The 24,167-nt window shown below is 49.1% G+C and overlaps 1 protein-coding gene across 1 annotated transcript in view; it reads left to right on the top strand.

Moving 5' to 3' along the window:
* The window catches only part of Mmp20 (matrix metallopeptidase 20), a 46,521-nt gene that overhangs the window by 18,889 nt on the left and 3,465 nt on the right, over positions 1-24,167 (top strand). Inside the window, exons 7-8 of the mRNA XM_052726778.1 lie at positions 4,938-5,074; positions 5,941-6,097. Coding sequence (XP_052582738.1) covers positions 4,938-5,074; positions 5,941-6,097 — 294 coding nt within the window. The remainder of the gene's footprint in view (positions 1-4,937; positions 5,075-5,940; positions 6,098-24,167) is intronic.

The raw sequence follows: 24,167 nt of genomic DNA on the forward strand, positions 1-24,167 counted from the left end.
GAGTGAGGGTGTGTTCAGGAGACAGAGCTGTGTGCAGGAGTGAGGATGTGTTCAGGAGACAGAGCTGTGTGCAGGAGTGAGGGTGTGTTCAGGAGACAGAGCTGTGTGCAGGAGTGACGGTGTGTTCAGGAGACAGAGCTGTGTGCAGGAGTGAGGGTGTGTTCAGGAGACAGAGCTGTGTGCAGGAGTGAGGGTGTGTTCAGGAGACAGAGCTGTGTGCAGGAGTGAGGGTGTGTTCAGGAGACAGAGCTGTGTGCAGGAGTGAGGGATGTAGGAAAGTAGGTGGTGGAGGGGTGCTAGTTTAGACTAGTTTTGATATATTAAGAAAGCTGGGTGGTGGTGGTCCACGCCTTTAATCCCAGCACTCAAGAGGCATAACCAGGCGGATCTCTGTGAGTTCAAGGCCAGCCTGGTTTACAGAGTGAGAGCAAGGACAGGCAGAAACCCTGTGTCTGGGGAAAAAAAAAAAGGAATCCAGACAAAAAGACAGATGGTGAGCCAAGACCACTGACTCTGTCACTGCTGAGCTCTCTCTTCTGAGTGAGAATGCATCCTTCCCTGTCTTCACGAGTCATGGTTTATGCACCCCTTTGCTCCTCAGGTGCATACGGTTATAAACTGTTAGAGCTCCGGTGCACACACTTGACTTTTTAACCCACACCTGACTTTATAAGCCCTGCTTTCATGGCTTCAGTGAACTTGACAATCATGGTGGATTTTGGGGCCTCTGAAGCAATCTGATTAGTGAACCCCAAAATGAATGCCTTCTCACCCACCGATGTGACGGTATATAATTCAAAGTTTTCAGGAACAAGTTTCAAAGGAACCTTACCTGTCTGGTAAACACTGTACTTAAAACTTACATAGTAATACTCTGTTTCTCTTCAGATCATGTAAATCTTTTAAATTTTACATAGCATCAATTTATTGTAGAATAAAATATGTCTTTTAAATTTTTATACATAATAAGTGCCTATCAGGGTTTATAAAGCAGTTTCTTTTTTAAATCCTCCTTATTCTTTTAGGGGACATGTTTGCAATGTTCAAGAGGGGCTAGTTGTAACAGAGTTGAAGTTATCACTTTTCTCTGCTAGATGAGTGTCTAGCTCGGTAGTTGGACCCATGCGCTCTGCACATCAGCCTCAGTCCCAGTACTGCTCTAAGGGTGAACTGCTGTCTTCAAAACAGTCATTATTGAAGGGTAGTCTGTCTTTGAAAATACAGTAAATGTCAATTAAAATGCAGCCACTCCTTCAACATCAATCATTTTAGGAAGTAAAAGAGCATCAATAACACTGTGTGTGCTGAGAAATTAGAGAGTGAATAGGGAAAAGGCGGTGTGGGTTGGTGATTAGTGCGCAGTGGCAGAGAAGAGAGCTGAAGGACAGTAAGGCAAGGTCAGGAAGACGAGGCAGCCCTGGCTAGGGGTGGAATGAAAAGAAAAGGCGGTATGGAAATACAGCTGGATAGCCTAAAAGCACCCCAGCTCTCGGGCTTCTCAGGTCTCATGGCAGGTGCTGCTCATGCAGCCTTCACAAGCCTGGCTGAGAATTCTGGTCCCATCCCTGGGCAGTCCTTCCCACGATGGGCTGTGAGTACTGGTCACAACTCAGCTCTGACCAGACCTCCACCTCACTGAATTTCGTATGGCTTTCACTCAAACTGTCTTCCTCATTGTCTAGAAGTATTCAGCTGTCCAGGGTTCTCATACACTCCCATGGCAATTGCTCTGGGTCCCAAAGATGTATGGTTCCGGGAGGGTCTGTTTCCTCTAGGGTGGCTACGCCACCATTTTACAATGACATCTTTTATCTGCTCTGGTTGAATGCCAAAAAGAGGCGGTTTCCCTGGCACCCCCTCTTCCTCTGTCAGTGCATGACTTTTAACTCCCTTCTCCTTGGTTTTTGCTCTTTAAAGGGTCTGTTACTGGAATACAGTGCAGATTTTCAAAGGTCTTAGGCCATGGCTCCAGTCTGGCAAGCAGCTGGAATGTGAGAACTCCCTAAAGTACAACCATGCCTCCAGGATAGAGTCTGAACTTTCTCTCTCTTCTGCTCTGCTAAGTTTGCTGTTTTGCTTTGTTATTGAAATTAGAGATTTTTAGCCATCACTTACCTCCTCTGTACCTGTTACCTGACTTTTCCTGGTCTATTCCCGGGGATGCTGACAGGCCACGTCTGATTGTCTTCTGCGTCCTGTTTCTCTCTTTGTACCACATTGCCTGACCCCAAAGGAATAGTCAGCAAGTAGGAGCATCCGAAAGGGGAGAAAGACGCCTCTCCCCCTGAACGTAGGAAAAGGACACCAGAAAAGCAGACTCAGGAGGGTGTGGGACTAATATGGCCGGAGACAAGAGCTCCGGTGCAGCTTGAGCTGGACTGCGGTGACTGTCCGTGAAACACGGTGAAAACATCTCCTGAAAGGGAAAGACAGACATGGATCTGCCTAAGCAGGTTTAGGAAAAAGATGGTCACAGTGTTCTGAACTGAGAGGTACAACTCCAATTGGAGGGAGCTGAGTGTAGAAGAAGCAAAAGCTTGTCAACCGTAAAAATTTTCTGAACAGGCAGTGACCAAAAATTTAGTTAAAAATCAAACGTGTAATGAATCTCAGGTGTGACTGGCAGCTCTCATCCATGTTGTGTTGTGTGATTTCACCACAGTCTTGGTTCCAAACATGCAATCTGCACAGCTTGCATGGGCATAGTATCTCAGCATGAGATGCTGATGGACCCAGCCCGATACCGCCACTCAAATTTGAGACTGTTGAATTTCTGTGTTATTACGGTACATACAACGTTTTCTGCTCTTATCATAGTTTATAGAAAACAATGATTTATAATACGTTCCTAGAGTCATCCTTCCTATGGAAGTATCAAATCAATGTATCTTTGAACTGTCCTGTGTTAGACAATCAAACATCTCATTGAAGGGCACATTTGTTTTCATCATTAATAAGTGGTAAAGCAAAAATTTATGTGTATGCCAAACAAATTGAAAATTAAGATGGAATTCTTTGTGATTTATCATCAGTAAATTGTTAATTTGTATAGTTATTTTATATGTCTATATACCTGGGTTGCTTAAATCTTTCTCAGAAATAAAAGAGTCATATATGGAGAAATGAGGGAAATTTTAAGAAAACCATTCAGCCTGGGAGGTAGCTCTATGACTTAGCAGGATCCAGAATTCAATTCCCAGAAAAAAAGAGAACAAAAGTCAAGCAACACAGGTCAGATGTCCAGGCACCATGGTAAGCCCCAGGATAAAAGATGAGTAAGACGTGGGCCTGCCTGCCCCCGGCGTTTCAGCACAGGCACAGAGCAAAGGCCAGGGAGGTCGGCAGTAAGTTAATCTCAAATTTAATGAATTAGTTCTAGTAACAGGATATGTACATTTCATAAACTATGAAATTCATTGATCAAATGTACTCTGCTCAAGCCTCTGGCATCAGCTGACAAATATTCATTGAATCTTGATTATGTTAGCACCAGGTACACAAGGTACACAAAGATAAATAGTGGTAATAAATACCAGCTGGTTGGTGATATCAAGTTCTGCTGTTTTTCCTTCCTCATCAAAGATTAGATTATGGCCTGTTGATATTCATCTGCTGTATTACATAGTTCCTGTATGTCCTAACCTGTCTTTTATCAACAAGTCTCTAGATTGGAAAAAGTTTCATTTTAAATTCTTTGTTCAATTTTAATTTATCTTTTGCTTTAATATGCTGAATCGGCATGCTGTTGTTTTATTATCTACCAAACATAAGTTTTCTTCACCGCTAGCTTATGAAAAGTTTTTGTGATAATTTACATAAGTAGTAGATAATACTATATAGAATACAGCACCACATGGAATGTGCACATTGTAATTGAACTGTTTAAAACAGCATTTCCTATCTTTGGGATTACTGATATTGTGAGTCATGGTAAGTCTTGCATTGGCTACTCCTAATACTGAGAGCACTTCTCAGCCTTAGCTATGACAACCAGCATTGCCACCAGACCTTATCAAGTTCTGTGTCCCCAGAGGCACAAACATTTGAATTAGATGACTGTTCTGCTTCAGGTTAGTCCTCACAATATCTGCAACAGCTAAATCAAGACGGACTCGGTGTGAAAATTACGATTCTAACACCTGGGGAAAGCTTCAGAGCCACACTTGGGCTGCCTCCCTCTTAACACTTCCCTGCTATGTACCACAGCTGCCCATCTATGCACCACAGCTGCCCATCTATGTACCACAGCTGCCCATCTATGCACCACAGCTGCCCATCTATGCACCACAGCTGCCCATCTATGCACCACAGCTGCCCATCTATGTACCACAGCTGCCCATCTATGCACCACAGCTGCCCATCTATGTACCACTACTCCAGATGACAAGACTTTAATTTTTGCCTAGTTCCTTGTTCATTTTGCAATTTCTTTTGGAGATTTTAGTTCTGGAAATACTAAAATAGAATACGAAAGAGAAATTTGTATGTAGTGGTCTTTGGGAGTAAAGGATGCGTGTTTAATGAATAACCCACTGCTCTGCCATCTATGTTTTGAACATCTTCACATAAACGAAGTCTCAGAGGTGCTAACACGATGAGAAAGAGGAAGAAATGGTGTATAAGGTTAAAAGATGAAAACCAGACATGACAGCACACGGGAACCCAGCCCACAGGAGGTGGAACCAAGCACCAGAAATTTAAAGTCATCCTTAATGAATTTGAGGCCAGCCTGGGATTCATGAGACACTGTCTCAAAAAAAAAATAGTAACAGTGATAGCAGTAGTAGCAGTATAATGTGTTGCTCTCTAAAACACGGCAAAGGGCATGGGGGACTTCACAATGTTCTCTGCCATGTGACTTGTAGTATCATTTTAGTCTCTGCAATCTAAGATCTCAACCAATCCTTGATGTTGACTTCTTCTGGCCCACCCAATAGGATTTTCTGGAGAAGGCAGGTGCACTTGGCGGCAGGGATTCGGCCCAGCACCATTACCAGCTCCTTCCCCCAGCTCATGTCCAACGTGGATGCAGCTTATGAAGTGGCTGAGCGGGGCATTGCTTTCTTCTTCAAAGGTATCTGCAGATCCCTCAAAGACAGATACGCCAGAACCTGGGTGCCATACCTGTGTTACTTGGTGGTCTTGGGGCAAGTTTCAGTTGCTCTTTCTCAGGTTGGGTGCTAAACGTCACTCCACACTGTTGTAGCCATGGAAGGTAAGGCTGTCCTCAGGACCAGCCTTTGAGTTTAGCAGGCACTACATGGCCAGGGCTAGGGAGTTTACAATCAGTCCCTGGCCTCTCTGTTTGGAACAGCATGACATACTCTAGTGAGATCCTTTAGCATTAATTGAAATCCTTGCTACAAAGTCATGCTTAGAGCAGCTGGTGGCACACAAACTCCTGTGATTTCAGGAGACACAGGAATCCAACCTCTGGCTTCAGCCCTTCATTATTTAAATAATGTTGAGACATTATCCAACTGCCATGAGGTTTTATTTCTCATCTGCAAAGTGATTGGAATAACACCAATCTCAGCAACAGATAGCCAAGCAAAGCCACCCAGAACACACCGACTGCCAGGCTTCACTGATACCTAAGACTGTTGTTAACTTAAGTGAATTGCATCATTCGATGTAACTTATCCCCTCTTCCTTGTGCATATATGAAGGTGAGGGAAGGTTACAAACAAAAATTACATTGAAAACAAAAAGATGATAAGTTTAAGAAGACACAAATGTATCAATATTGCTGCTTTCTCAGGGTATATAAAGCCTTTCCTCCAGGGAAGTTTGGAGTCTATTACTGTTTCAGTTGAGTGACTAGATTATTTATATCCACATGAACTAGCCCCATTTACCATCCATAATAGAGTGTCTTCGTGAGGGAAATGACTTGATGAGGGTTACAGAACTGCCGTAGATTCTAGCCTTTGCTTCCAGGTCCCCACTACTGGATCACACGAGGATTCCAGATGCAAGGTCCTCCACGGACAATTTATGACTTTGGGTTCCCAAGGCATGTGCAGCGAATAGATGCTGCTGTCTACCTCAAGAAGCCTCAGAAGACGCTTTTCTTTGTGGGAGAGGAATACTACAGGTGCGGATTTACCCCTTCATTTCTTCGCATGCAATTGATGGGAAGGAAAAAAGAAAATCTTTTGCAAAAACTAGGGCAGGCGACTCGACAGCAGGCTGCTGACTTGTCGGCCACAGGGCAGTCTTTAAGATAAGGAGCTGTACTCAACCATCTGATTGTCTTAAGACCAGCATCTTAACAGTTCAGTGAATTCATTAACGTGGCCCCAGTGGCATGAAAGAGCAGAGACGGTGCCTCCAGGTTAACGACTACCAGAGAGAAAAGCCTGAGTGGAAACAGATTCCACCATTAATGAGATCATAAGAATCTTTGTGATCTGAGGCAAAAGTGGAGGAGGTCACACTGGAGGAGGTCACAGTAAAGGAGGACACAGTGGAGGTCACAGTGGAGGAGGACACAGTAAAGGAGGACACAGTGGAGGTCACAGTGGAGGAGGACACAGTAGAGGAGAACACAATGGAGGAGGACACAGTGGAGGAGGACACAGTGGAGGACACAGTGGAGGTGGACAAAGTGGAGGACACAGTGGAGGAGGACAAAGTGGAGGAGGACACAGTGGAGGACACAGTGGAGGACACAGTGGAGGACACAGTGGAGGTCACACTGGAGGAGGTCACAGTAAAGGAGGACACAGTGGAGGTCACAGTGGAGGAGGTCACAGTGGAGGACACAGTGGAGGACACAGTGGAGGTCACAGTGGAGGAGGACACAGTGGAGGACACAGTGGAGGACACAGTGGAGGACACAGTGGAGGAGGACACAGTGGAGGTCACAGTGGAGGAGGACACAGTGGAGGACACAGTGGAGGAGGACACAGTGGAGGAGGACACAGTGGAGGACACAGTGGAGGAGGACACAGTGGAGGACACAGTGGAGGAGGACACAGTGGAGGAGGACACAGTGGAGGAGGACACAGTGGAGGACACAGTGGAGGAGGACACAGTAGAGGAGGACACAGTGGAGGACACAGTGGAGGACACAGTGGAGGAGGACACAGTGGAGGACACAGTGGAGGAGGACACAGTGGAGGACACAGTGGAGGAGGACACAGTGGAGGACACAGTGGAGGACACAGTGGAGGAGGACACAGTGGAGGAGGACACAGTGGAGGACACAGTGGAGGAGGACACAGTGGAGGACACAGTGGAGGACACAGTGGAGGAGGACACAGTGGAGGACACAGTGGAGGACACAGTGGAGGAGGACACAGTGGAGGAGGACACAGTGGAGGAGGACACAGTGGAGGAGGACACAGTGGAGGAGGACAAAGTGGAGGACACAGTGGAGGAGGACACAGTGGAGGACACAGTGGAGGACACAGTGGAGGACACAGTGGAGGAGGACACAGTGGAGGACACAGTGGAGGAGGACACAGTGGAGGACACAGTGGAGGTCACAGTGGAGGAGGACATAGTGGAGGACACAGTGGAGGACACAGTGTAGGACACAGTGGAGGAGGACACAGTGGAGGAGGACACAGTGGAGGACACAGTGGAGGAGGACACAGTGGAGGAGGACACAGTGAAGGACACAGTGGAGGAGGACACAGTGGAGGACACAGTGGAGGACACAGTGGAGGACACAGTGGAGGCGGACACAGTGGAGGACACAGTGGAGGAGGACACAGTGGAGGACACAGTGGAGGAGGACACAGTGGAGGAGGACAAAGTGGAGAAGGACATAGTGGAGGTCACAGTGGAGGACACAGTGGAGGACACAGTGGAGGACACAGTGGAGGACACAGTGGAGGAGGACACAGTGGAGGAGGACACAGTGGAGGACACAGTGGAGGACACAGTGGAGGAGGACACAGTGGAGGACACAGTGGAGGACACAGTGGAGGAGGACACAGTGGAGGACACAGTGGAGGACACAGTGGAGGAGGACACAGTGGAGGACACAGTGGAGGAGGACACAGTGGAGGAGGTCACAGTGGAGGACACAGTGGAGGAGGACACAGTGGAGGACACAGTGGAGGACACAGTGTAGGACACAGTGGAGGACACAGTGGAGGTCACAGTGGAGGAGGTCACAGTGGAGGACACAGTGGAGGACACAGTGGAGGACACAGTGGAGGAGGACACAGTGGAGGACACAGTGGAGGACACAGTGGAGGACACAGTGGAGGAGGACACAGTAGAGGACACAGTGGAGGAGGACATAGTGGAGGACACAGTGGAGGAGGACACAGTGGAGGAGGTCACAGTGGAGGACACAGTGAAGGAGGACACAGTGGAGGACACAGTGGAGGAGTTCACAGTGGAGGACACAGTGGAGGAGGACACAGTGGAGGACACAGTGGAGGAGGACACAGTGGAGGAGGACACAGTGGAGGAGGACACAGTGGAGGACACAGTGGAGGTCACAGTGGAGGACACAGTGGAGGACACAGTGGAGGACATAGTGGAGGAGGACACAGTGGAGGAGGACACAGTGGAGGACACAGTGGAGGACTCAGTGGAGGACACAGTGGAGGACACAGTGGAGGAGGACACAGTGGAGGACACAGTAGAGGACACAGTGGAGGACACAGTGGAGGCGGACACAGTGGAGGACACAGTGGAGGAGGACACAGTGGAGGACACAGTGGAGGACACAGTGGAGGACACAGTGGAGGACACAGTGGAGGAGGACACAGTGGAGGACACAGTGGAGGCGGACACAGTGGAGGACACAGTGGAGGACACAGTGGAGGTCACAGTGGAGGACACAGTGGAGGACACAGTGGAGGACACAGTGGAGGACATAGTGGAGGAGGACACAGTGGAGGAGGACACAGTGGAGGACACAGTGGAGGACTCAGTGGAGGACACAGTGGAGGACACAGTGGAGGAGGACACAGTGGAGGACACAGTAGAGGACACAGTGGAGGACACAGTGGAGGCGGACACAGTGGAGGACACAGTGGAGGAGGACACAGTGGAGGAGGACACAGTGGAGGACACAGTGGAGGAGGACACAGTGGAGGAGGACACAGTGGATTACACAGTGGAGGAGGACACAGTGGAGGACACAGTGGAGGACACAGTGGAGGACACAGTGGAGGCGGACACAGTGGAGGACACAGTGGAGGAGGACACAGTGGAGGACACAGTGGAGGACACAGTGGAGGACACAGTGGAGGACACAGTGGAGGAGGACACAGTGGAGGAGGACACAGTGGAGGAGGATACAGTGGAGGACTCAGTGGAGGACACAGTGGAGGAGGACACAGTGGAGGAGGACACAGTGGAGGACACAGTGGAGTAGAACACAGTGGAGGACACAGTGCAGGAGGACACAGTGGAGGTCACAGTGGAGGACACAGTGGAGGACACAGTGGAGGAGGACACAGTGGAGGACACAGTGGAGGACACAGTGGAGGAGGACACAGTGGAGGAGGACACAGTGGAGGACACAGTGGAGGAGGACACAGTGGAGGTCACAGTGGTGGAGGTCACAGTGGAGGAGGACACAGTGGAGGAGGACACAGTGGAGGAGGACACAGTGGAGGACACAGTGGAGGAGGACACAGTGGAGGAGGACACAGTGGAGGAGGACACAGTGGAGGAGGACACAGTGGAGGAGGACACAGTGGAGGAGGACACAGTGGAGGAGGACACAGTGGAGGAGGACACAGTGGAGGACACAGTGGAGGAGGACACAGTGGAGGACACAGTGGAGGAGGACACAGTGGAGGACACAGTGGAGGTCACAGTGGAGGACACAGTGGAGGACACAGTGGAGGAGGACACAGTGGAGGACAGAGTGGAGGACTCAGTGGAGGACACAGTGGAGGACACAGTGGAGGAGGACACAGTGGAGGACACAGTAGAGGACACAGTGGAGGACACAGTGGAGGAGGACACAGTGCAGGACACAGTGGAGGAGGACACAGTGGAGGACACAGTGGAGGTCACAGTGGAGGAGGACACAGTGGAGGAGGACACAGTGGAGGACACAGTGTAGGACACAGTGGAGGAGGACACAGTGGAGGAGGACACAGTGGAGGACACAGTGGAGGAGGACACAGTGGAGGAGGACACAGTGAAGGACACAGTGGAGGAGCACACAGTGGAGGACACAGTGGAGGACACAGTGGAGGACACAGTGGAGGCGGACACAGTGGAGGACACAGTGGAGGACACAGTGGAGGAGGACACAGTGGAGGAGGACAAAGTGGAGGAGGACATAGTGGAGGTCACAGTGGAGGACACAGTGGAGGACACAGTGGAGGACACAGTGGAGGACACAGTGGAGGAGGACACAGTGGAGGAGGACACAGTGGAGGACACAGTGGAGGACACAGTGGAGGAGGACACAGTGGAGGACACAGTGGAGGACACAGTGGAGGAGGACACAGTGGAGGACACAGTGGAGGACACAGTGGAGGAGGACACAGTGGAGGACACAGTGGAGGAGGACACAGTGGAGGACACAGTGGAGGAGGACACAGTGGAGGACACAGTGGAGGAGGACACAGTGGAGGACACAGTGGAGGACACAGTGTAGGACACAGTGGAGGACACAGTGGAGGTCACAGTGGAGGAGGTCACAGTGGAGGAGGACACAGTGGAGGAGGACACAGTGGAGGACACAGTGGAGGAGGACAAAGTGGAGGACACAGTGGAGGACACAGTGGAGGAGGACAAAGTGGAGGAGGACACAGTGGAGGAGGACACAGTGGAGGACACAGTGGAGGACACAGTGGAGGAGGACAAAGTGGAGGAGGACACAGTGGAGGAGGACACAGTGGAGGACACAGTGGAGGACACAGTGGAGGACACAGTGGAGGACACAGTGGAGGAGGACAAAGTGGAGGAGGACACAGTGGAGGAGGACACAGTGGAGGACACAGTAGAGGAGGACACAGTGGAGGAGGACAAAGTGGAGGAGGACACAGTGGAGGACACAGTGGAGGAGGACACAGTGGAGGACATAGTGGAGAACACAGTGGAGGAGGACACAGTGGAGGACACAGTGGAGGACACAGTGGAGGACACAGTGGAGGAGGACACAGTGGAGGAGGACACAGTGGAGGACACAGTGGAGGAGGACACAGTGGAGGACACAGTGGAGGACACAGTGGAGGAGGACACAGTGGAGGACACAGTGGAGGACACAGTGGAGGAGGACACAGTGGAGGAGGACACAGTGGAGGAGGACACAGTGGAGGAGGACACAGTGGAGGAGGACAAAGTGGAGGACACAGTGGAGGAGGACACAGTGGAGGACACAGTGGAGGACACAGTGGAGGACACAGTGGAGGAGGACACAGTGGAGGACACAGTGGAGGAGGACACAGTGGAGGACACAGTGGAGGTCACAGTGGAGGAGGACATAGTGGAGGAGGACACAGTGGAGGACACAGTGTAGGACACAGTGGAGGAGGACACAGTGGAGGAGGACACAGTGGAGGACACAGTGGAGGAGGACACAGTGGAGGAGGACACAGTGAAGGACACAGTGGAGGAGGACACAGTGGAGGACACAGTGGAGGACACAGTGGAGGACACAGTGGAGGCGGACACAGTGGAGGACACAGTGGAGGAGGACACAGTGGAGGACACAGTGGAGGAGGACACAGTGGAGGAGGACAAAGTGGAGGAGGACATAGTGGAGGTCACAGTGGAGGACACAGTGGAGGACACAGTGGAGGACACAGTGGAGGACACAGTGGAGGAGGACACAGTGGAGGAGGACACAGTGGAGGACACAGTGGAGGACACAGTGGAGGAGGACACAGTGGAGGACACAGTGGAGGACACAGTGGAGGAGGACACAGTGGAGGACACAGTGGAGGACACAGTGGAGGAGGACACAGTGGAGGACACAGTGGAGGAGGACACAGTGGAGGAGGTCACAGTGGAGGACACAGTGGAGGAGGACACAGTGGAGGACACAGTGGAGGACACAGTGTAGGACACAGTGGAGGACACAGTGGAGGTCACAGTGGAGGAGGTCACAGTGGAGGACACAGTGGAGGACACAGTGGAGGACACAGTGGAGGAGGACACAGTGGAGGACACAGTGGAGGACACAGTGGAGGAGGACACAGTAGAGGACACAGTGGAGGAGGACATAGTGGAGGACACAGTGGAGGAGGACACAGTGGAGGAGGTCACAGTGGAGGACACAGTGGAGGAGGACACAGTGGAGGACACAGTGGAGGAGTTCACAGTGGAGGACACAGTGGAGGAGGACACAGTGGAGGACACAGTGGAGGAGGACACAGTGGAGGAGGACACAGTGGAGGAGGACACAGTGGAGGACACAGTGGAGGACATAGTGGAGGAGGACACAGTGGAGGACATAGTGGAGGAGGACACAGTGGAGGAGGACAAAGTGGAGGAGGACATAGTGGAGGTCACAGTGGAGGACACAGTGGAGGACACAGTGGAGGACACAGTGGAGGACACAGTGGAGGAGGACACAGTGGAGGACACAGTGGAGGACTCAGTGGAGGACACAGTGGAGGACACAGTGGAGGAGGACACAGTGGAGGACACAGTAGAGGACACAGTGGAGGACACAGTGGAGGCGGACACAGTGGAGGACACAGTGGAGGAGGACACAGTGGAGGAGGACACAGTGGAGGACACAGTGGAGGAGGACACAGTGGAGGAGGACACAGTGGATTACACAGTGGAGGAGGACACAGTGGAGGACACAGTGGAGGACACAGTGGAGGACACAGTGGAGGCGGACACAGTGGAGGACACAGTGGAGGAGGACACAGTGGAGGACACAGTGGAGGACACAGTGGAGGACACAGTGGAGGACACAGTGGAGGAGGACACAGTGGAGGAGGACACAGTGGAGGAGGATACAGTGGAGGACTCAGTGGAGGACACAGTGGAGGAGGACACAGTGGAGGAGGACACAGTGGAGGACACAGTGGAGTAGAACACAGTGGAGGACACAGTGCAGGAGGACACAGTGGAGGTCACAGTGGAGGACACAGTGGAGGACACAGTGGAGGAGGACACAGTGGAGGACACAGTGGAGGACACAGTGGAGGAGGACACAGTGGAGGAGGACACAGTGGAGGACACAGTGGAGGAGGACACAGTGGAGGTCACAGTGGTGGAGGTCACAGTGGAGGAGGACACAGTGGAGGAGGACACAGTGGAGGAGGACACAGTGGAGGACACAGTGGAGGAGGACACAGTGGAGGAGGACACAGTGGAGGAGGACACAGTGGAGGAGGACACAGTGGAGGAGGACACAGTGGAGGAGGACACAGTGGAGGAGGACACAGTGGAGGAGGACACAGTGGAGGACACAGTGGAGGAGGACACAGTGGAGGACACAGTGGAGGAGGACACAGTGGAGGACACAGTGGAGGTCACAGTGGAGGACACAGTGGAGGACACAGTGGAGGAGGACACAGTGGAGGACAGAGTGGAGGACTCAGTGGAGGACACAGTGGAGGACACAGTGGAGGAGGACACAGTGGAGGACACAGTAGAGGACACAGTGGAGGACACAGTGGAGGAGGACACAGTGCAGGACACAGTGGAGGAGGACACAGTGGAGGACACAGTGGAGGTCACAGTGGAGGAGGACACAGTGGAGGAGGACACAGTGGAGGACACAGTGTAGGACACAGTGGAGGAGGACACAGTGGAGGAGGACACAGTGGAGGACACAGTGGAGGAGGACACAGTGGAGGAGGACACAGTGAAGGACACAGTGGAGGAGCACACAGTGGAGGACACAGTGGAGGACACAGTGGAGGACACAGTGGAGGCGGACACAGTGGAGGACACAGTGGAGGACACAGTGGAGGAGGACACAGTGGAGGAGGACAAAGTGGAGGAGGACATAGTGGAGGTCACAGTGGAGGACACAGTGGAGGACACAGTGGAGGACACAGTGGAGGACACAGTGGAGGAGGACACAGTGGAGGAGGACACAGTGGAGGACACAGTGGAGGACACAGTGGAGGAGGACACAGTGGAGGACACAGTGGAGGACACAGTGGAGGAGGACACAGTGGAGGACACAGTGGAGGACACAGTGGAGGAGGACACAGTGGAGGACACAGTGGAGGAGGACACAGTGGAGGACACAGTGGAGGAGGACACAGTGGAGGACACAGTGGAGGAGGACACAGTGGAGGACACAGTGGAGGACACAGTGTAGGACACAGTGGAGGACACAGTGGAGGTCACAGTGGAGGAGGTCACAGTGGAGGACACAGTGGAGGACACAGTGGAGGACACAGTGGAGGAGGACAAAGTGGAGGAGGACACAGTGGAGGAGGACACAGTGGAGGACACAGTGGAGGACACAGTGGAGGACACAGTGGAGGACACAGTGGAGGAGGACAAAGTGGAGGAGGACACAGTGGAGGAGGACACAGTGGAGGACACAGTAGAGGAGGACACAGTGGAGGAGGACAAAGTGGAGGAGGACACAGTGGAGGACACAGTGGAGGAGGACACAGTGGAGGACATAGTGGAGAACACAGTGGAGGAGGACACAGTGGAGGACACAGTGGAGGACACAGTGGAGGACACAGTGGAGGAGGACACAGTGGAGGAGGACACAGTGGAGGACACAGTGGAGGAGGACACAGTGGAGGACACAGTGGAGGACACAGTGGAGGAGGACACAGTGGAGGACACAGTGGAGGACACAGTGGAGGAGGACACAGTGGAGGAGGACACAGTGGAGGAGGACACAGTGGAGGAGGACACAGTGGAGGAGGACAAAGTGGAGGACACAGTGGAGGAGGACACAGTGGAGGACACAGTGGAGGACACAGTGGAGGACACAGTGGAGGAGGACACAGTGGAGGACACAGTGGAGGAGGACACAGTGGAGGACACAGTGGAGGTCACAGTGGAGGAGGACATAGTGGAGGAGGACACAGTGGAGGACACAGTGTAGGACACAGTGGAGGAGGACACAGTGGAGGAGGACACAGTGGAGGACACAGTGGAGGAGGACACAGTGGAGGAGGACACAGTGAAGGACACAGTGGAGGAGGACACAGTGGAGGACACAGTGGAGGACACAGTGGAGGACACAGTGGAGGCGGACACAGTGGAGGACACAGTGGAGGAGGACACAGTGGAGGACACAGTGGAGGAGGACACAGTGGAGGAGGACAAAGTGGAGGAGGACATAGTGGAGGTCACAGTGGAGGACACAGTGGAGGACACAGTGGAGGACACAGTGGAGGACACAGTGGAGGAGGACACAGTGGAGGAGGACACAGTGGAGGACACAGTGGAGGAGGACACAGTGGAGGAGGACACAGTGGAGGACACAGTGGAGGACACAGTGGAGGAGGACACAGTGGAGGACACAGTGGAGGACACAGTGGAGGAGGACACAGTGGAGGACACAGTGGAGGAGGACACAGTGGAGGAGGTCACAGTGGAGGACACAGTGGAGGAGGACACAGTGGAGGACACAGTGGAGGACACAGTGTAGGACACAGTGGAGGACACAGTGGAGGTCACAGTGGAGGAGGTCACAGTGGAGGACACAGTGGAGGACACAGTGGAGGACACAGTGGAGGAGGACACAGTGGAGGACACAGTGGAGGACACAGTGGAGGACACAGTGGAGGAGGACACAGTAGAGGACACAGTGGAGGAGGACATAGTGGAGGACACAGTGGAGGAGGACACAGTGGAGGAGGTCACAGTGGAGGACACAGTGGAGGAGGACACAGTGGAGGACACAGTGGAGGAGTTCACAGTGGAGGACACAGTGGAGGAGGACACAGTGGAGGACACAGTGGAGGAGGACACAGTGGAGGAGGACACAGTGGAGGAGGACACAGTGGAGGACACAGTGGAGGTCACAGTGGAGGACACAGTGGAGGACACAGTGGAGGACACAGTGGAGGACATAGTGGAGGAGGACACAGTGGAGGAGGACACAGTGGAGGACACAGTGGAGGACTCAGTGGAGGACACAGTGGAGGACACAGTGGAGGAGGACACAGTGGAGGACACAGTAGAGGACACAGTGGAGGACACAGTGGAGGCGGACACAGTGGAGGACACAGTGGAGGAGGACACAGTGGAGGACACAGTGGAGGACACAGTGGAGGACACAGTGGAGGACACAGTGGAGGAGGACACAGTGGAGGACACAGTGGAGGCGGACACAGTGGAGGACACAGTGGAGGACACAGTGGAGGTCACAGTGGAGGACACAGTGGAGGACACAGTGGAGGACACAGTGGAGGACATAGTGGAGGAGGACACAGTGGAGGAGGAAACGTGGGGTCACACTAAAATACCCAGAAGGCCATACTAAAATACCCAGAAATCCACTCTAAAATACCCAGAAGGCCACACTAAGGTACCCAGAAGGCCACGCTGAAATACCCAGAAGGCCACGCTGAAATGGCCACCGCTCCAAGTCATGCCCAGAGCGAGGGTTACACCCTCCTGGCCGTACTCTTTTGTCGGGCTCGGTCGCGGTGTCCAGGACAGTTCAGGCTGTGATACCAAACTGAAGTTCAGTTAGGCTCCTGACGGGAAGCACTCCCTGAGTCCCGGGACTGAAGATTCCCGTGCTGGTCCGCGGTTAGCTCGGCTGCTCAGGTGAGGCCTCCGGGGACCACGTGTCACACAGCCGCTGCTTACAGGGCTCGGGTGAAGTCCCGAGGAACACTTGACCAGGCTGGCGCCTCGCCTACCACGCTTGGCTTCTTCCTCTCTCTCTAACACGCCCTACTGAGCCCGCCAACGTTTCTCTCTTTGTCCCTCTTCCATTAGTGAAGGCCAGTTCCTCCCCTTCAGTGCTCTCCTTTATCTGCCAGCGGCAGCAGGAAGATGGTGTCATGGGTTCCGTGGGGTGGGAGTGCCAGTGTCTCCATCATTCTTCGTTATGATCAATGGTTTCTGAATTCGCGTGGATGATTGGCAAGTCCACAGGCCCCACCCCCTTCTTCTTCACACTGGCAGTGAGAACACAGGCTGTCTGTATGGGAGGCTGAGGCCTCACTGCATAAAGGACACATTTCCACATTCTGCTTTCTGGATGCTCCTGTAATGCTAGAAGATATTTTCACTTAAAGATCGTATGGTTAGTTACAATAGAGAAAGATAAGTGGAAAAGGCAGGAATGGTAAAGTATAAAGTTACTTGTGAACTCTTAAAATAAAACAACTCATTGTGAAATCACCTGAGTAAACCTAGTTATTGGGTATGAGTACATCCTAGGCTGGAAGCTTGATACTCAAAGAAGGCGCAGTTTCCAGCTAAGGTGTACAGCAGGGCTGAGGCCATAGCTCAGGAGTGCACAACCGTACCAAGTTTGAAGCTTGACTTCAATCCCCTGCACTCCCCGGCAAGTGTGAGGACCTCAGTCCAATCCCCAACATTCTCATAGCAAGGTTGAGGTCCTGAGTTTAATCCCCAGTGTCACAAACACAAGACAAACAAGAGGTGTGAGCAGGAACAAGGGCGCCCTAGTGTTCACATCAAGTTGACCAGCAGCAATCAGCCAATCTCTCCATTTCTTTATTTGCAAAATAGAGACAGAAACTGTACTCACTTCACAGAGTTACCGAACTGAAAGAGAACAAAATGTGTGATGCCTGCCACCTGATAGATCCTCATTAATCATCCTACAGATCTAGAGACAAATGATGAACAGAGTTCAAGTGCAAGAGCATCCTCATGGGAGACGGCATGGCTTTCAGGGAGCCAGATCAAAGAGGAAACAGGTGATAGCAAACGTATCAGGAAAGAGTCCCCAGAGAAGGGAGGGCTGCGCCCTGGGAGAGCTGCGTGGGAGTTTCCCAGGCAGGAGTGGGTGGGGGCCGCGGCTTCCAGGCAGAGGCAGCAGTTGAAGTAAAACACCAAGGCAAGAATAGGCTGAGTGTGAGGAAAACCGCAGGTGATTCATTCAAGGTGGCCTGGGCCAAGACAAGCAGGGTAGAACAGATCGGGGAGGACCCCCGACTTTCTACAAAGACCCGCGTCAACTCTATAGAAGGAGGCATTGTTAAATATCTTAAATAAGAGATTAACTGAACATGTTTTGTGATGTAGAAATATCTCTTGGTCAGCAATGTGAATGACTGGAAGTCAAAGCGTGAGACCACAAACCACAGAAAGCCTATTCAAAGTGTTCAGAGAAGTAACTCCCAGCCGACATGCTTCATGAAGCAAAGCTATCATTTAAACACAAAGAGAGACTGGGCATGATGGTGCAAGACTTTTTAGTCCCCGCTTTGGGAGGCAGAGGCAGAAGGATCTCTGTGAGTTCAAGGTCAGCCTGGTTTACAAAGTAGGTTCCAGGCCAGCCAGAGCTACATAGTGAGAGCATGTTTAAAATAGATATGGGATGGGAGATAGATAAATAAAGAGAAACAGAACATTCTCAAGGAAACAAAATCTGAGAGAATTTGTGGCTTACTGACTTGCCTTTCAAGAAATACTGAAGTTATTTATGCTGAAGGCAAGTGGTCCTAAATAATACACACAGACACACTCACACATGCACACAGCACCAGAAAATGTAATTATGTAATAAGAGAATAATATAAATGTGCTTCGTCTTCTGTCATCTCTTAACGGACTTGGAAATCTACTTAACTGATGTATATACACGTGCATACACTTGTACTGTGGGCTGTGACACAGATACACACATGCAATTACCACTGCTTGTGTGGAAGAAAAGCTGTTCTGAGCTATAGAAGTGACATCAAATGATAACACACATTCACAGATAGTGCTAATTAAACAGCAAGGCTGATATAACAAAAAAATGTAGATAAATACTTGCATTCTTGTCCCTCAGTATCATTACAAAACATGTAATTATTTAAAATTATAGCTATAAAAATTATTTACAGCTTGTAAATGTATGTTACAAAATCTCAAAAAGGATGGGAATAAAATAGAGCTATTTAGGGGTGAATCTCTATGTTACTGGAATTAAGATACTGCACAACTGAGGCTCTGTTTGAGGTCTTGCTTCAAGTTTTGAGTGCATATGTATATGTGTGTGTGCATTTGTTCAGTACAGATACGCAGTGTGTCTGTGTGTGTGGAGGCCGGAGGACAGTCTTGGGTGTTGATTAGACTATCTACCTTTTCTTTTTTCTTAAGTCTTACTGGCCTGGGACTTGCTAAGTCGGCCACGTTTGCTGGCCAGTGAGCCCCAGGGACCTTCTGTCTCTGCCTTCCCAGCACTGGGACAATAAGCATGTGCCACAGTGCCCAGCTGTTTGGATGGGTGCTGTGCAGTGAATTTGGATGCCCAGGCTTGCAAGGCAAACATTTGACCAGCTGAGCCACCTCCTCAGCCCTGGAAGCTGAGTGTTTGAAGGGAAGGCGTATATGGATGAGGCATTGGGCATAGAGTGTGCCTGTGATCCCAGCACTTGGGAAGTGGAGGTAAGAGGACCAATGGTTATGGCCACCCACAGCTGCACAGTGAATATGAGGCCAGCCTGGCCTACATGAGACTCTGTAAAAAAAAAAAAAAAAAAAAAAAAAAACCTCAACAACAAAAAGATATACATGCTAATCCCATGAATAACCACTAATGAAATAACTTAAGAAAATATTAAAAAGTTAAAATGCTACTTTAGAAGTTTTCACTAATGCAAAGACAACATCAAGGAGGGATAGAGAAAAATGTATATGATGTTTAGATGAGAGAGCAGGCACAAATCCAACTTCATCAATAATACATAGCATAGCAGTGATTATCAGATTAGATTTAAAAATAAATAGGATCCAATTACATGATGTCTACCAACGACAGATTTATTTGTTTGTTTTTATTTTCATCTGTTTAATTGTTGGAGGGGAGATTTGCATGCCATCATGTGCATGTTCAGGTCAGAGGACAATTTGCAGGAGTCAGCTTTCTCTTGTGACACATGGGTCCTGCCGACGGAGTTCAGCTTGTCTGCTGGAAGCGAGTGCCTTCCTCTGCTGAGACAGCTTGATAGAGCGGATACTGCAAGTATTTGCTGCTACTCCAGGCTACTTCCTTTTCTCTTTTTAAGATCTATTTATTTTTATTTTATGTATATGGTGGTTTTGCCAGCTTGTATGTCTGTGTACCACATGCATGCAGTGTCTGTGGAGGCCAGAAAGGGTGTTGGATCCCCTGGGACTGGAGTCACAGGTGGTCACAAGCCACTGTGTGGGTACTGGGAATGGAACCCAGGTCCTCTGGGTGGGAAATCAGAGCTCTTAACCACTGAACCATCTCTCTAGCCCCTAGTTCCTTTGTAACAGCTAAAGATTATCACAGTTTCTGTCAACTGTTAGTCTAACTAAAAAGTTATATAAATTTTTGCTTCATTTTTAATTTTGGCTTCTAATGTGTTATTCAACCCAGAGATGGCTGGCTGCCTATTGAGTTCAGTCTGCTGGGAATAGGTCTTACTAGATACCAATACTGTGTCCCATGGACTGTCAAAGGAAATATGCTTCATTTGTTAAGAAACTTTCATTATGATGGTTATTCAGAAGTTATTCGAGTATATTTCCAAATATAGAGAGAAGTTTGTCTGGTCTTATCTAAGAGAAGATTTTTGTATCATTTTAGTCACTGGACATTGATCCCAACTTGACTTGTGGCTCAAGCATAGCAAATAATGTCCTATATGAGAGGACATTTTGAGCTGGGGTGTACTCAATGGGAGAATACTTGCCTAGCATGTGAGGCCTGGGGTTCAACCCTCAACACCTCAAAGGGAAACCTGAGAGGACATTCCATAATTGGAGGTAGGCCTTTAAACAGTTCCCATTCAGATGTTCTATCCGCTGCTTTTCCTTCTCCTTACTTGATACAGAAATGTTACAATCCATGCTCTTTTCCCATGCTGTCAACCATTGCTTTTTATTACAGAGGCTGTGTTATGATTACATACATACACACATACACAAATACTCACATCCCCCTGATGGAGTGAATCTTTAACACTGTGACTTGTCCCTGCTTCGGGTAAACGGTTTTTGTTATTCTGTGTTTTGGGTAAATGGTTTTTGTTGTTCTGTGCTTACGATTGTTCTGTTAACACACAGCATGTTAGTTTTATACTCGCTTTATTTTCTGATAAGAGGCTACGGACACAGTATTTTGTTTTTTGTTTATAGGAGGTGGATTTTTTTAGACATATCTCTCTATGCAGATCACATTAACCTCACTCAGCAATCCTCCTGCCTCAGCCTCCTGAGTGCTAGAATTGCAAGCATGTGCCATCATGCCCAACTAGTATTTTATTTAAATAAGAAGACATTTAGCTGAAAGCAAAAACATGTCCCTATTTTAGAATTCCTGATAACTCTGCATCCTCCGTCCTGTTCCTCGGTTTAACACCTCCTGTGCCCTGCCCCCTTTGCCCACACTTGCCACTGCATCTTAAGGACCGCTAGCCATGTCTGATGGTTGCTGCCACACAGGATCTGTGCAGATGGTGTGCATTCGGTCACCTGTCAGTGCCTGTGTCTAACCAAGTTCCTTTAACCTTATAAAAACAACTGACAGTTTTTGTGGTCATCAACTGTTCCTTAAAAATGTTCCTTGGTACCTGTGAGCACTCATATGCATGCATACACATTCATGTACTCAGATACACACACATATGCTTATTAAGATAAAATAAATCTTTAAAGAGAACAATATTACAAATTCTTATAAAAAAAATTTATGCTAAATATTTCAAATTGAAATAATACTGAACAAATAATTTTACAACATTAGAAATTCTCTGGGAGGGTTTATTGACCAGTGATTTCTACTAAAACATTTAAAGAAGAATTAATACCAAATTTTCACAAACTTAGACGAGAGCAACACCCGGCAGGCTGTATGAGCCAGCAAGTCCTTGACGCCCAAACTGGGCAAAATTGTTATGAGGAAATAAAGAAATTTATTCGTAAATATGAATCCAAAAGTGCTCCAAAATTACTGTCTAGGAATCCAGGAAGTATTTAAAATAATTATATACACAGATGAAGAAGGGATTTTATGGGAATGTAAGAATATATTAATATCTAGAAATCAAATAGTGTCACATTTTGTGCTGATAGAGTAAGAAAAACCATGGGATTGTCTTCCTGGATGCAGAAAAGATGTTTGGTAAAACCCAGCACCGTTTTATGATAAAAAGAAAATGTGGCAGTCATAGAAATAGAATAGACTAGAGAGAAACTTCCTGAATGGAGAAGAGAATCACAGCTGGCATGGGACTCAGCGGTGATGACTGATGACTGTCCCCACTAAGATCAGGGGCGAAACAGAAACCCCACTCTCCACTCCCTCAGTGTTTCCAGGAAGTGCCAAGCAGGGCAGTGGGGCGAGAACAAGTGACGTGGAAGCCGTCTAGACGAGAAAGTCAAACTGTTTCTCCTTGTGCATGATTTAATCTTTCCATAGAAAGACGTAATTAAGACTCAAAACTATTCGAACTAACAAATGCACTCAACAAGTCTGAAAGGATGAAAATAAAATAAATGACTACGTAATATAGCATCAAAGAGACTAAAATATTTAAAAAAGTAAACTAAAAAGAAATTGAAAGACATGATGTCTAAAAACTGAACTCTCAATGAAAGAAATTACACATGAGCTCCACATGGAAATGTGCTGCCTGTCTGTGGGCTGCAAGCCTTTGTAATTTGAAGACACCAGTACTTCCCAAACCAATCTGCAGCTTGAACACAATATCAGAGTATCACTTGCTGCTTTGTAGAAAGTGACAGGATGAACTTCAACTTCACATGGAAATTCATGGGCCCTCAAATGGCTCAAACATTGGGGGAAGAAGAAGGAATGAGGAAAATTTATATATACACAGTCCATTCTTCCTGATTTCAAGACTCACTACAAAGGAGCAGCAAACAGAGAAGTGTGACCATCATAAGGACAGACATATACATACATCAGTGGAATAAAATTTGAAGTCTAGAATTTGACCCATATGTCTATGGTAAGTTGGCTCACAAGCTGCTGAGGACATTCAGTGGGGTGGCAATACGTATCACAAACTCCACTGGTGCAAGTGAAAAGCCACACACAAAAGCATGGGACTGGACTCTTCACAGCGTGAATAAAATTAAGTCAAAAGTGGTTAAATAATGAGAAAAACCTTTAGAGAAAAATATAAGCTTCCTTACTTTGGATTTGACACTGTGTGCTTAGATATAAACACACACACACACACACACACACACACACACACACACACACACACACTCACACTCACACACACACACACACACACACACTCACACTCACACACACAAGGAAATCAGACCAATTGGACCTTATTAAATTAAGAAGTTTTCTGCTCAAAGGACACTACAAGAAAGTGTGATAAAGCATAGGGAGTGGAAAATGTAAGTCAGACCTGACAAATGACTTGTGTCATATAGCTCAATTACTAGAAAGGCACACAATCCAGTTAAAATATGACAAAAGGATCTAACTAGACATTTCTCAAAAAAATATGTTCAAATGTCCAAGTAACACATGGACAGATGGCTGGCATCAATGTCATTGGATAAATATGAACCAAACCACAAGATGTCACTTCATATTATTAGAAACTCTAATCAAAAAGCCAAATCCTTTCAAGTATTGTTGGGAATGTAGGTGAGTCAGGACCTTCATACAAGTACTGATGAGATGGAGAGTTAATGGGGCCACAATGGAAGACTATCTTCCATACCAGAGAAAGGTCAATAGAACTACATCAGATTCAAATTACACTCACAGGCATGTTCCTAAAAGAAATGAAAGCTGTATACAAGTATCTATGGCAACATTTGTAATGATCAAATCATAGAAACAATCCAAATTACCTTTAAGTGTTGAATTGGTAGATAAAATGTGATAAATTCATTCAATTGAGTATTATGTGGCCATAAAACTGAAGTAAGTATGGACACTACATGTGACTCTCGGAAGAGTATACTGAAGTATACAAAAGCTGGCTGTACACATACAAGAAATAGTGGAATGTTGTCACACATGCCTCAGTACTGGGCAGACGGAAGCAGGAGGATGAGGAGCTCTGCTACATGACCAGTTCAAGGCCAGCCTGGGAAGACCTTGTCTCAGAAGAACAAAGCCATGCCAACAG

Source organism: Peromyscus californicus, unplaced genomic scaffold (genome assembly GCF_007827085.1).
Source record: "Peromyscus californicus insignis strain IS unplaced genomic scaffold, ASM782708v3 Scaffold_11__1_contigs__length_118956290, whole genome shotgun sequence".
NCBI classification, from domain to species: Eukaryota; Metazoa; Chordata; class Mammalia; order Rodentia; family Cricetidae; genus Peromyscus; species Peromyscus californicus.